At 32.9% G+C, this 14,523-nt stretch overlaps 2 protein-coding genes across 2 annotated transcripts; both read right to left on the bottom strand.

Annotated features, from left to right (window-relative positions):
- Window positions 1-29: 29 nt before the first annotated feature.
- Window positions 30-2,012, bottom strand: LOC118059962 (uncharacterized). The gene is made up of 6 exons (XM_035073026.2): window positions 1,693-2,012; window positions 1,438-1,465; window positions 923-1,153; window positions 620-683; window positions 482-541; window positions 30-364 (listed from the first exon to the last, which is right to left on the bottom strand). The coding sequence occupies exons 1-6, from the start codon at window positions 1,815-1,817 to the stop codon at window positions 309-311; spliced, it is 564 nt and encodes a 187-aa protein (XP_034928917.1). The 5' UTR covers window positions 1,818-2,012; the 3' UTR covers window positions 30-308.
- Window positions 2,013-2,672: 660 nt separating this feature from the next.
- On the bottom strand, window positions 2,673-6,826 carry LOC118059960 (MLO-like protein 6). The gene is made up of 15 exons (XM_035073017.2): window positions 6,527-6,826; window positions 6,199-6,256; window positions 5,828-6,069; window positions 5,557-5,673; window positions 5,394-5,454; window positions 5,114-5,202; window positions 4,794-4,868; window positions 4,607-4,701; window positions 4,474-4,523; window positions 4,339-4,379; window positions 4,042-4,215; window positions 3,914-3,949; window positions 3,718-3,785; window positions 3,555-3,615; window positions 2,673-3,462 (listed from the first exon to the last, which is right to left on the bottom strand). Exons 1-15 carry the CDS (start codon window positions 6,647-6,649, stop codon window positions 3,007-3,009), a joined length of 1,746 nt encoding a protein of 581 aa, XP_034928908.1. The 5' UTR covers window positions 6,650-6,826; the 3' UTR covers window positions 2,673-3,006.
- Window positions 6,827-14,523: the final 7,697 nt, after the last annotated feature.

The following is a 14,523-nucleotide window of genomic DNA, read 5'->3' as shown; positions in this document are numbered from 1 at the left end:
AGAATCACAACTAGAAACAATTTATCTGCTTATATATAGAACCAATATAGCTTTTCATTGACTTGGGAAAACTTTCCATACAACCTTGTAGACTTTATTTTTATAATAGTTACATGAAGAGATATCACTCGTTTAATCAGGAAAGGCAACGGACAGAACTATCCTGACAGATGATGCGGGTTTAAGTTCCTTAATATTCGTTCAAAGTATCCAAACTGACTCCAGACCCTTCCCCTAAACCTTCAAAAGAGCAGCGGCGTGGAGTGTAACATTTTCTGATGGCATCAAAGACATTAGGAGCTCGCTGCTCAGCTCTCAAATGCTTCTCCAGCATAATACTGTTTGTGGACCTTCCTTCTGTAATCTGTGACAATACAGAGCTCTTCAGTTCATCATGCTGATATAGAACAACATATAAACAGAAGCTCGAGCTTAACATATATTCATAGCAGTTCTTAGACATGAAGATGGGATATCTGACCTTCCTTGTTACTCCAGAGTTCGGCAGCATAGCTGTTCAAGGGACTATCCGGGTTGGGCTCTGCGTTAACGAACTAAATAGTTAGGCAAAAACAGGAATAAGGGCAAGGTTTAAACACGCACGCAAGTCCGAGCAGACCTCCCAGGAGACTTTGAATGGATAAAAGAATGGTTCTGCAATCATAAGCTGAAGACCACTTATCCTATGAAGACAAAACAGAGAGGACCTCATTAGTCAAATGAGAGAAACATATAATGACAAGGCAACTAATTTCAATGTCGTGTGGATATGGAGAGCTCGCTTCGACGGGAAGGACTGGACTCTGGCATTATCAGCAGGTTCAAACATCCTCAAATAAATTGGTTTCACCTAATCTCAATATCATTTTGACATCTGCCATCTCCTGCATCCCTTTAACTCTACAAGCACAATGATTGATACCTGGAGAATATCAAGGCATATGTTCCCAAATTGATCAACATTTGGATGGAAGCACATCGTCTCAAATTTGATCTGGGGAGGTTTGAAAGGGTAATCTAGAGGAAAACGTAGAGAGAGCTTGTACGATAATCCCTCATAGGCAGTTCCCTCTCCACCCGCAATTGTACCAATCCATGCAAAGATGCTCTCGCCTTCAGGAAAAGCTGACACTCCAAGATCTCCTCCAATCATCTGCAGAAACAATGTGTGTGTATAATAAACTGACACGGTAAAAAACATAACTCGATTTTAATTTCTGCAATTGTGTGTGTATCATAAACCCCTTCTAACCCCACTCGAAGGGATTTCTTTCCAATATAGCCATTGCCAGAAACACAATGCAACAGTCCACCGTAAAGGGCAACAGTTCTAATTCAGTGGATAAAATCAAGACTGGTGACCAGATTGAACATTAAACATCAAAAGTTGATGATTTTTTACAGGCAAGAAATAGAAAAGAAAGGATTTTTACATACCATGAGAGACATTAATTCCTTCTGTAACCTGAAAAAACAATAATCAAACAGAACCCATTAAGATCATTTCACTGCCTAAAAAAACAAAAACCCAATAAACAACATATCTGATACTGACAGGTTCAAAGCTTCTATCTTTCTTTTAATTCAAAGAGACCCAGAAGAAGAAAATCAAAATTAACAAACGGGTTTTTCTTTTCTTTTTTTTCCCAAAGATTCCTCAGGAAGCAAACAGAAAACTCAAGAAAGCGAGACCTCTGAGAAACGGAGGTGGTCTCAACTGTGTTAGGAGGAACAACAGGTTGCTTCGAAGGAGTTGCTGGTACATGTCGCCGATACTGCGTCGAGTTATCGACCGTCTCATTTGGCCTAACCTCCATGATGTATTCTTACAATAAAAAGAAAAATCACCCAAGTGGATTCCTGCAATGATCAAAATCAAGGGTTGATATGCAATCAACAAATTAATCAAGTTCTGGTTTTTAGCTTTCGATTCTCTTTCAGTATTGTTGTTGGGGATTAGTTGTGTCGTGGGGGTGAAAGTGCTCGAATATTGTTTTTTTTTTAAATGAGAGTGAGAGTATATATAGCACACAGCCTGCCACGACATGCTCTGTTAAAAAAAAAAAAAAAACAAATTCTAAACCATCCTAAATATCTATCTAGCTGAATCATTGAAATTCTTGAAAAAAATTCGAATTATGATCTTTAATGCGTTTATATGTTTTTTCCTGTTAATTTTTTATTAAGCAAACCTTAAAAAATATCGCCCAAGTCTCAACTTTGCATCCAAATTAAATTTTTTTAATTAATTTTATCATTAATTCTCAATCAAAGACTTCTATATAATCTTAAGGTTTTTCATCTATATTTTTATTTAAATTATACTTTATTATATATAAGAAATAACATTATTTTGTAATTAAATCTTTTTTACAAATGTTATAGTAAATTTTTTAATTAAAATAACATCATTGGGCCTTGGTTTTTGTCTCTCTTTCCACTGTTGAAAAGGAAAAGGTACAGCAAGATGTCCACAAATAAAATCATTTTTCTAACTCAAGCACAACTAAAGTAATGGATTTAGCCAGGTGGCAACTTCCCTTTGCTGATAAATGAAAGGGATAAAGGAATCTTCGAGGAGAACCACAAGTGAGTGGGCAGAGTCAAAGCAATTTTTAATCTTTTCTTCGTTGAAAATGAATCTCCAATAAAAATAGGAGAAAAAAAACACATTTTATGCACAAATAAAGTTTGAATCAAGCTTCATTATGATCGAAGAAAGCGAATCATCAACTTTCAATAATAACAAGAGGGAGGATTTATCTAACAAATGTTTTGTGCTCTCTGCCCTAGCCTTTTAGGGCTTCTTTGTCACTGGGCCTCCAAATTTTGCATAAAAAAGAAGAAGCAAAACTAATGCCTTAAACCATCCCTGCCTGTGCTGCTTTCAGGTTCCTATACTCCTTTTCTTTCGGGCCCAAGTAGGTTTCTATTTTCTCATGTACAAGAAATGAACACATGACACGTAAACAACAATTGCTGCACAAATCCTGTATGCATCTGCTATCACTTACTAAATGTGAAATCACGAGCACTGCCAACGTTAATTTCATGCTGCTGAGGATGGATGGGGCCTGGCCCTGGAGGCAATTGGACCGGGTTTGGATCTTGAGTTTCTATGACCTGGACTTGGTCCCTGACATCAGGACTTCCATGGTGTACAGGCTCATTGAGTTCATGATCGTGTACAGAATTTGCTTCAGGATCCCATTGATCATTGTTGTCGTAATAAGAATGCCTTGGAGAATTCTGGAAACTATCAGGAGCAGTGCTGCCGCGGAAGTTGTGCAAGAGATGAACAGGCGACATGCCATAAGCGGGAGTTTGTGGTCTGCTTGACATTGGTGTGTGAGACTCCGAGTTCTTGCCATGTTTACTTTGCTTTTTGGCTGTATGGTGCCAGTTTTTGAGTGCTGCTGCCACTCGGTCGTTAAACACGGTTGGTCTCATGCTAGAACCCATCTGTGAGATCACAGGAAACAATGTCATTCACAAGATAACAAAATGTCTTGCTGCTATGGAAACTTTCAAGGCATTTGAATCTCAATACTAACCTGTGTCACTAAGGCATAAAGAGGCAGAGTCACATAACTGCATACTATCTGTATGACGACCCTGAAAAGTTCCAATGTGCATTTTGTCAGAAAATCCTAATTATACAGAAGTCTTTAACTAGGTTAATATTTTCATGTTTTTCAATATGCTAATGAAACTCACCCCAATGTGATCCTGATGACAATAGCCTCAGTGTGAGCATGGTAGCAGGAGTTTATTGTGAATTCATACTGAAAGATTAGGGAAACTTAGTTAGGGCCTAGTCTTCTTCTTCAAGGGAAAAGGGTATAAGATAATACTTTGGAAGTGAGAAAAAAATCCTGATTCATGTTAAAAAGAACACGGTAGAATTGCTTACCACACTCCATATGAAGAAAGCAATCTGAAATGCGTTCTGCAATGAAGAAGGTTACAAAGACAACAAGTAAGCATGGGCGGGTATAGTATTAAAATGTTCAGATAAAAGTGAAGGTATATGGATGTTACCTGAAAGAGAACTAAGTGAATGAGAAAGAGAAGGAATCGTGGGCGTCCAAACCAGAAAAGGTCATCGCCTGGTATAACCACGAGAGCACCCTTAACCACATCTCCTTTCTCTTGAATCCCTAGCCCCATTTGAGTTATGATCACTTGTAGCTTTGCTCCTATCAGTAAAATTATCTGCAAAATTCCCAATTAAATGTTATGATGACTTCCTCATGCTCACAGAACTCACAAGAGTAGGAAATTTATTAATCAATTTAGAAGGCAAAACCAAGGGTTTTGTAAGACATTTGTACTCACAATTAAAGGGATAAACGGTAGCCAAAAATGAGAGTTCCATCCTGTCACGAATAAGGAAACGATTTTTAGCCCTTCAACCATATAACTTTTAGTATCTTGTATTTTCTGGGAATCATATCACAATATTATGCTTACGATGTGTATTAGTCAACAGGAACAACACTGCAGTGAACCATATTATCGGACTGCATACACAAAGTAAGGTTATTATTCTGAAATAAACAATCAATGCGGGTAATTTAGGGCTCAAATGATTGCGAGAACACACCTGATCCCCACCACAACTTTAAAATCCTCATCAAGTGATCTGCTGATGTACTTTTGGAAGTTAAATCTTGTTTCACTTCCAGGGGCCAAATGTGCCTGTAGAAAATAACAGAACATTGTAACTCGAATTACGAGAATTCCTCGTCAGGGTGAAAGGATTCGAGTATAAGTGTATATTCTCAACGCACCATGATAAATCCATGTCTCAATGTCATATAATCAACCTTGGTAACTGATCCAAGAAACTGTCTGAAGAAACACACCTGATATTGGAGCAACAAAAAAAAGAACAATGAGTTTCATATCAAAAATAAACTCCAAGTCCTGAAAATATGAGGTTGCAATGAATTGGCATGCTAATTACATCATTTCTATAGCGAAACCATGAATACCGTATCTTAAGTTCAATACAGATTTTGCAGAATGTTTCAGTGATTTTATCTTCATAGCCCGTATTGCCATTTCATAATGGCAAATTCCTCTAGAAAAAACCGCATTCAGTACTTACAATCCAAAGGAGAATCGATGACTTGCTCCACAGTTGCAGATGCCTCCTTCCAAATGATGTCTCTCTTGCAAACCTAAACCTCTCTGGATCTGCAAGCCATGAAGACATTTAAGTAATACTTAGTATAAGATGACTAAAATAGAAATGGTTGCCACTGACTAGTTTACTGAAAGTCACTTCCATCCTTGTAAGTGTAATTTTGCATCTTTGGTGAAATTTTAGGCAACAAATTATGAAAGTATAATTGATCATTAGGCTAAGCTTTGGACTAAACACTTACCATTATTGTATTGGTACTCAAGGGTTTTTGTTTCATCCTCCCATGCCTTCCACTTTCTCATCTGCATTTCAAGGAGTATTGAAGAGATCGATCCATCAGAAAAGGGGAAACAAACAAGCATTTGAGAAAGAAAAAAAGTACACAAATGGTAGTATTGCAGTACCTTGGTTCTGCCTAGGAAATAGGTAATTATGCAATAGAGCACGTGAACAACTGCTAGTACGAAGATGAAAATATGGAGTTGGTGGATACCATATGATGATACAAGGGCAACTTTTCCCTGAAACATATGCAAAGATCAATGCTAAAAATCGGCTGCTCAAAAACATCGAGTTCTGCAGAACATGTTATGGACCTACGTACTTTTACCAATCCTAGCACATTTTTCCTAAGTTGAAATTGGTATTCAGAGATTATACTGATCTTATTCTTACCTTGTCAGCACATTTGTCATATTTTGATGCTAAAACACGTCTATGACTTTCACCGGAGCCCAAGAACTGAAGGAGCCTTCGACGAGAGTTATCAGAATCATCGGACTCTGACACCTTTTTTTTCTCCTGGCTCTTACTGCAAGGATGCCAGGTGGCTGCTATATTCTCCGGAATGCAAATATCAGAGATTGGTCCTTGTAATATTGTTAGGAGCAAGGATATGAATCCCATAAGCATGAGCTCTGCAATTTTTTTTATTTTTTATTTAAAAAAGTTAAGAACAGAAAGGGATTAGTTAACTTGGTTTCTGATCAAAATACGTAATTCACTTCAAAACTGGCAAGAACTTATCAAACTAAAAAACGGGTTACCTGCTTTAACTTTTTCAAGTGCTTCAACTAAAGCTGGCTTGTGTTTTTTCTTCAACCACTGTGAAGAAGTGCAAAAAAAAACGTCAGGTCTAATCAACATACGCGGCCATTCAAATATTCAACTCTTTCAATTTTGAGGGCTGGCAGGAGTTTAGTTCGATTGTCAGAACTGCTATCACTTATTCTTCATGAAAATAAACTCAAAAAAAAAAAATAAAAAACCTTCGAAACATGCTTGCCTGCTTTCAAGACTAATCAAGTTTTAAATTGCCTAACATGGTGCAAGTCATCTACCTAGCTAAACCATTTAATAAAGGCAAGAAAATACCTTTTCTAGAACATGAATTAGATGCTCGATGACGATTGAAATGGCAACCAACACGAAGCAGACCACAGCAACAGCCCATGTAGGTGTCTGCTCAAGAGACTGTGCTTTGGTTTCTGAAGCCATCCTGGTGTATAGTAGTAGCTTCTACTGGTTAAAACAACAGAACCCTCCCTTCGAAGATTCACCAAGAATTTTCAAAAACAAGAAACAGAAATGAGAAGAGTGGCCAGAGATTGATGCTGCAAGGCTTAATTAGCAAATTCAGCACTTAATTTCTTTTCTTCTTTTGTATTTAGAGAAAGAAATAGTTGGCTTCTTGTTTTATAAGTCTTGCAGGGGCATAAATGACATATGCAGATACGTTCATCAAGAGCCAAGACCCAAAACTTTGACTATTCCTAAGAGATTAAAATATTTGACCGAGAAAGTACAAAACAATGCAGACAAAAGGACGCGCAGCACAGGAAATAAAAGCGAAACAAAATAAATAAACAAGTCGATGAGGAAATTTCTCCTGTGATAAAATAAAATGAGAATGAATCCTAATTTGCAGGCTCAGTTACCGTAGCACTGGTGATTGACTTGGCTACCAGTCATAACTGCCGCCGCCCATTGAATTCTTGTTTCAGACCAGCATATTTGTTTGGAAAAAAATTAAATTAATACTTTTTAAATATTTTATTATTATTTAATACGCTAGTGTTAAAAAAAAAATCTAAAAAATTATTTTTAATGTAATTTTGAGAGAAAAACATTATTCGATATAATTCCAAACACAACATAAAAATCTACATGTGTTCTATTTATTTTGAAGGAGTTTAATTTCATTTTGCTAAGGTTTATTTGAGATTTTAATATTGATTATGGTAAATAAATAAACATTCCCTTTAACTTTATGTAGTGTTTGAAAGTGTAATAACAATTATTTTTTAAATATTTTTTTAATTTAAAATATATGAAAATAATATTTTTGACATCAGCACATCAAAATGATTTAAAAACATCAAAAAATATTAATTTGAAGTAAATAATAAAAAATAATATTTTTTTTCAAAAACACTTTTAAAAAGCAAAAGCAAATAAATAGAGCAATGTTATAAAATTTGGTTCGGCTTAGTAGATCGACTCAAGATTTTTTTGGGCTATGTTTCACAAAAAAATATAAGAGAATTGACTCGATATGACCCTATTAAAAAACCAAGGTTAATCCACGACATGGTTAACGCTTATTAACTTAAAAAAAAAAAACTGAATTAACTTGTATTAAACCATCCAACCCATGATCCAAGTTTTATATCATATTGACCCTAAATCAAGTGTAATAATCATGTCGTAAAGCAAGATGATTGTAAATAAATAAAAACAGAGTTTAATAAAAAAAATAAATTGACCTTACTAGTGATTTCTATGCAAGTATCAATTTTTTCTGTGTCTATTTGGGAGTTTGATTGCGGTTGTTTTTTAAAGTGTTTTTCGTTTAGAAATATATTAAAATAATATTTTTTTATTTTTAAAAAATTATTTTGATAACAGTGTATCAAAATGATCTAAAAACACTAGAAAAATATTAATTTGAAGCTAAAAAAATAAAAATAAAATTTTTTAAAAAATACAAAAATAAACAGGCGGTAATTGACCACCATTACTTCTTTAGTTGCTGCTGTTGATACTATTTTGAAAGATATTATGATCTTTTTGGAGAAAATGCTGCATAGATTAAAAATTTACTATGGATATGCGGCAGACAGAGATGTAACCCATCATTTTACCTTCAAAGAAGAAGAACAGTCTATTATATAATGCACAGAGAGGAGGGCTGGCGGTAGGAATTTAAAGTTGAAGAACATGTCACTGTGCAGAAATCATCAACACACAAAAAAATATGAAAAAAAATATATAGACTATGGATTGAAATATAACTTTTTATTTAAAAAGAGTCAAGTTAAGATTTATATAAAATAATTATTAAACACAAAAAATGTCCACGAGAATTATAGACTGCGGGCTAGAATATAACTTCTCTTATTTATTTAGAAAGGGTATTATATAAAAATAATTATTAAACTTCAGGGACCATTTCAAACCCTCGCTGGAACAGGTCAGCCAGCGAAACTTACGTAAATAACTAAAATAAAATTGACTGCATCAAGCTCTGTTGACTTCAATAGATGGATTGTAAATTCTGTTTAGGAAAGTAGTTGCTTTATTTTTTAAAATATTTTTTATATTAAATGTATTAAAATAAAATTTTTTATATTTTTAAAAAATTATTTTTAAAATTGGTGTATCAAAACCATTCAAAACATATAAAAAAATTTAAATTTTTTTTTTAATAAAATATAATTTCACCGCATTTCCAAATATAATTTAAATATGGTGTGCGTGTCTTCATTTACGGTGAGAATTTGACTAGCACCTCTCCAACACGCACTAGTTAATGTTCATGAGTTTATTTTACAAATTTAGCATGGCCCTTTTGGAATGGAGGGGAAACTGTCCTTGTAAAAAATGAAAAAAAATGTTCATAAATCATTTAGTATTTATTACTATAATGGTATAAGAGTGCTGGGGACGATGAGGAGAATAGAAAGGACATGTGTACGTATACTAGTTTTGAAAATATGAAATTCATTCCAGATTTGTTATTCAGATAAATTTATTTTATTTTTTATCTTTTCTAATAGACATGTTTTTACCTCTTTTATATATATTTTTATTTTATTTTAAGAAACTGGCAAACAAAAAATTCAACTGTCTTTGCTTGATAATAGAAATTTGACCATAATACTACATAGTCATAAAACTCTATCGCGTGAAGGCATATCTAGCCAGTTTGCGTCTGCAGCGTGACTATATTGAGCTCGTAGGATTAACATTACTATAATATTTCTTAATCTTTGGAGATTTTAGACAAGAATTTCTTCAAGGAATGAATCTTTAATCATATTCCCCAGCTCAAACTCCATGTTCTAGCTAGCTAACTAGATGTCATGCCCGCGTGATACTACGGGCTTGTGGTTTTGTAAAAAAAAATAAAAATAAAAATATTATATTAAAAAAAATTGTTACAATCCACAATATTTTTAAATAAAAAATTACAAAGTTCTCAACCAACTCCATATTTAAAAAATAAAATCGATAAGGATAATTTTTAAAAAATAAAAAAAAACCAAGTAGGGAAACGCTATAGCAATCTATAGTGTTTCATAAGGAATTCTAAAGTTGTAATTCTCAAGCAGCTCAATATTAAAAATAATAAAATCGATGAAAATAATTTTGAAAAAAATCATAATAAAAAAAAAATCACGTGGTGAAATATTGTAGCAATTCACAGTGTTTTAAATAAAAAAATACGAAACTAAATTCTCAAATAGCTCAATATAAGAAAAATAAAATCGACAAAGATAATTTTAGAAAAAAAATCATATAGAAAAACACTATAATAATCCACAATATATTAATCTTTCAGGATTTTATATAAAAATTTCTTAAAGGAATGAATCTTTAATAATATTTCCTAGCTCAAACTCCATGTTAACCTATTTGTTTTTACATTTAAAAATTGTTTTTAAAATAATTTAATTTTTTTTTTACTTCAAATTAATATTTTTTTTGTATTTTTATATCATTTCATGTATTGATGTTAAAAATAATAATAATATATTTTAATATATTTATAAATAAAAAACACTTTGAAAAACAATCACAACCATACTTTCAAATAATATATATAATATCATATGTATTATAGTATTGTCCTCCCATTGAATTTAAAATCATGTAGAAAAACAATATAATAATCCACAATATATTAATCTTTAGGTATTTTATATAAGAATTTCTTCAAAAAATGAATCTTTAATAATATTTCCTAGCTCAAACTCTAGTTTAGCTTGTTTGTTTTTACATTTAAAAATTGTTTTTAAAAAAATTTAAAATCTTTTTTCTTTACTTCAAATCAGTATTTTTTGATATTTTTATATTATTTTATGTATTGATATGAAAAATAATTTTTTAAAATATTTTAATATATTTACAAGTAAAATACACTTTGAAAAACAATCACATCTATATTTCTAAATAGTATATATAATATCGTTTGTATTGTACTATTGTTATAATAAGATTGTATCTAACAGCTGACAAAGTCATAAGCAACCGATCGATACCTGTCCCTGTTCTAACCTGTCATCAGCTTAATTTAAAAAGCCAAGACACAGCTAGCAAACTGAAAAAAGTCCACTGTTCTGATCCAAAATTTATGAATATTGTCTACTTTTGCCGTTAGCTAGGAACCAATTGGGGGGGGGGGGGGGGGGGGGCTCTACCACTTCTAGATATAAAATTCAGACAAGCTTGTCCGAATTCCCTAGCAAGTCCTCCCATTGAATTTAAAATGTTTTCGAGGACCAATTGGCTTCCCAATTTGACTGCAAGGAATCGAGAAAGGTCCAGTAAGTCTGGCTGATATTGCAGTGGAAATTTACAAGCAGACTTGTTCTGGTGATCGAGTCTCTCCCTTTTGTCTCCAGGGCTGCCTTTTGTGGTTAGAATTTAGAATTTTCAATGCTTCCTGAACTGAAGAGATCGTTTAGAAGGTGCTTAGGCAATTATCATAAAATTTTTAAAAAATAAACGCCTTGACATAACTTTGAAAAGATATATATATAATGAAATAATATTTTTTAACTCATCACAGTTAAAAATCGTTATATTTATTAAATATTATATTTCTAAAATGTAATAATTAATTGGTGTTGTAGTTAAAAAACATGATAAAATTTTAATTAATATTGCACGACATCAATTAAATTGGAATTGTTGTCCTTGGAAATTTGCCTTCCATGTCACTTCATGTAAATCTCCGCCTAGATTTAGAGTGTGTTTAGCAGTGTGGTAGCAGTTGCTTTTCAAATAATTTTTCATGTCGAAATACATGCCAATGATATTTTTTTATTTTTAAAAAATCATTTTTAACATCAGCACATCAAAACGATCCAAAAAATACAAACCGAACTTAATTTTAACAAAAACAAATTCAAAATTTCAGCAAATATAGGTTCAAACTCACTGTCAAACGATCTCTTAATGGTCGGCGATACTCTCCGGAGCATATATTTTGTCTCAAAATAAAAGTCTACAAGGGAGAAGTGAAGGGGGAGGGCATGCCTAAACTGCTCACACTTTAGGATTTTTGGAAGAGTTCTTGGACACAATCACGTACCTCGAGGGATGAGGTCAAGGGAAAGAGGATTGGACCCTATTCTTTTATGCGCGTTAGATGGGTAGCAATCGGATGGGTGCCCCGGCGGAGGAAAGTGCGATAGAAGTACACGGAAGGTGTTGAGTCTAGAAGCGAGAAATTTACTAATTATTATTTTTTAAAAAACATAATATCTATTTTATTGTGTTTAGAAATATTAATATCCAGTAAAGGTTGTAATTTTCAAGAATGGCAAGGTGAAAATATATTATTTCACTAATATTTTTTTAAATAAAAAATTTCAATTACCATGATAATTAAAAAAAAAAAAACAATATAAAAGCCAAAAGACATGTGGTTAGATGCCTAAAAGAGAACTTTCTTTCTTTCATTTTAACTGGGCCCACATTCTATCATAATCCTCCTCAATTTAGTCATTTCACAAACTAACGTCAGATTAATCATTGAGGTGATTACCCGTCGCCAAAATTAGTAGTGTACAGTGTACACGTTTGTCATCTCTTCGGCAAGCAGTTTTATTGTCAAAGTAACAATTATAGCAGGTGAAAACTCAATGTATGAAAGTTTTTTTTAGAATGAAATTTACATGTGCTGATATTTTATTGTGCAAAACAAAAAAGAAAAATCAGTATCACTTAAAATTTTAAATTATTAGATAAAATTTAATATATAATTTATATTATTTTTTAATATATATAAAATTAAATAGATTTTCTAGGCAAAAGAAAAGGAAAGAAAAGGCAGGAGATTGAGTTAGCTTGTTTGTCTGTTTGTTTAGGTTTAGTTTCTGTGATTGTGGTGTAAAGAGCACAGTTAAGTGTTTAGTAATACAACAAATAACAAATTGTGCTTTATATTATGGACCTATTAAAAAATTAAGTTTGAACCATATTTTTTTGTGAAACGGTTTTTACATGTCTTTTTAACTGATATATTTCTAAGTAAAAAATATTTTTTAAAAACAATCACAACCAAACATTTTATACATGTTTTTTGCTATACATAAACTCCAACCATAATTTTTACCAAACATGTATTTAAATTCAACAAACCACACCTAACCACACCTAACCATACTTTTTTTAAATTTATCTTTTTTTAATCACAATCATAAAAACTATCTCAAAAACAAACACAATCCTATCATTTAACTAAATTGAGATAAATGTTTATTTCGCTCATGTAATGTCTATAAATGGTTACCGACATTGTTGAATAATTGAATATAGCTCCAAGCGCTGTGTCCAATTGCGTGCAAGGGAAACAATAGTTATTAGGGCAGAATTGGACGGCAGAACTCTTTTCAAGCTGTGGCAAGTGAACCCAAGAACTCGCGGGTTGACTTCAACTCATAATATCAAGTAACTTATACTTTACCAACAGATGTGTGGCTCAAGTGGTGAAGGGACAGCTCTCCTTTCTTCAAACTCCGGTTCGAGTTTCAATAAAGTGGGGTTGGAGAGTTTGTTCCATTTTTATTTCTCTTGGGTCCTCCCTGTGCGATATCCTTGTCATCTCCACGGTGCCTTAACTGCTCACTAGGGCTTGCAGGATGTTCAGTGGACCGTGGGATTAGTCGTGGTGCGGGTAAGCTGGCCCGGACACCCACGTTATCAAAAAAAATAGCTTGTACTTTTAATTATAAAGGTGTGGTTTAACTGACAATGTTTTAATTTTACTTAATTTTATTTTTAATAATTATCAATTCAAGTTTTATACTCATTAAATATTTATATAATTATTAATTTTAAAATTTATAAAATTAATTAAAATATATATAAACTGACCAACGTATATTTTAATTTAAAAAAAAATGTAACTTGGTTTCTGTAGGACATCCCCGATCCCACCCACACGTTCTCCCGTGGTCCTAGAATTCAAAGCTAGCTTAGGCTGGCTAGGTTTTTTTTTTTGGTGGGTGGGGGGGGGGGGCCTTGACTGCCCTTGTTATGGGGGGCCCGCCCACTTTAGGGACTATGATGGACCTTGACTGCCCTTGAAACCCCGGGAACGTGGATGCTTCGGGTGCCCCTGGAAAAGGGGTGCTGGTCTTGGTAGGAGAGTCTATCGTGTTTATTCGTTCAGGGACCGTGCCACTATGGACTAGCTCAATGGTTGCCGGCTAGGTTCAATGGATTCTCTTCTGCTGGGATACATCTCTTAACTTAGTCAAATAAATAAATAAATCTTAATATACAATGAGTTTTGCTAGCAGGAGCACTTGTTAAGTAGCATTTTATCCTGATTAATGACTAATGATCGATGATTAATATACTCTTTGTCCTGATTCCTTTAACAGAGGATAATTAAGGCAGTGTTTGATTACAATCTTGACCCGACATAGACAAATAATGGTAAAAAAAAGCTGTCCTGATTTCTACGACAAAGAATAATCAAGGTAGTGTTAATACAAAGATAAATATGTTGGTCGAAAAGAAATGGATATAAATTAAATATATTTATAGAATAATTTTTAAATAAATTAATGTATTTTTAAAATAGAAAACACATGAAAACATTTTATTTTTTTGCGTGTTTAGTATTATACTATACAGTGTTTTCTTTTAAAAACATGCTAAAATAAATTCTTTAAATTTCTTTATTTTCAACACCAGGATATTAAAATCATGAAAATATACTAATAAAACCATCAGCCCTATGTTTTTCTTACGTCAGATATATTTTTTGAAAAGTAATAAAAAATCAGAACTGTGTTCTTTATTTTCACGTTTTCCTCTCTTCGACACCAAATCAGAAATCAAACACGTTGAGC

Source organism: Populus alba, chromosome 10, assembly GCF_005239225.2.
Source record: "Populus alba chromosome 10, ASM523922v2, whole genome shotgun sequence".
In the NCBI taxonomy this organism is placed as follows: Eukaryota; Viridiplantae; Streptophyta; class Magnoliopsida; order Malpighiales; family Salicaceae; genus Populus; species Populus alba.
The sequence above is the reverse complement of the archived record's forward strand: the minus strand, read 5'-3'. Positions and strand labels throughout refer to the sequence as shown.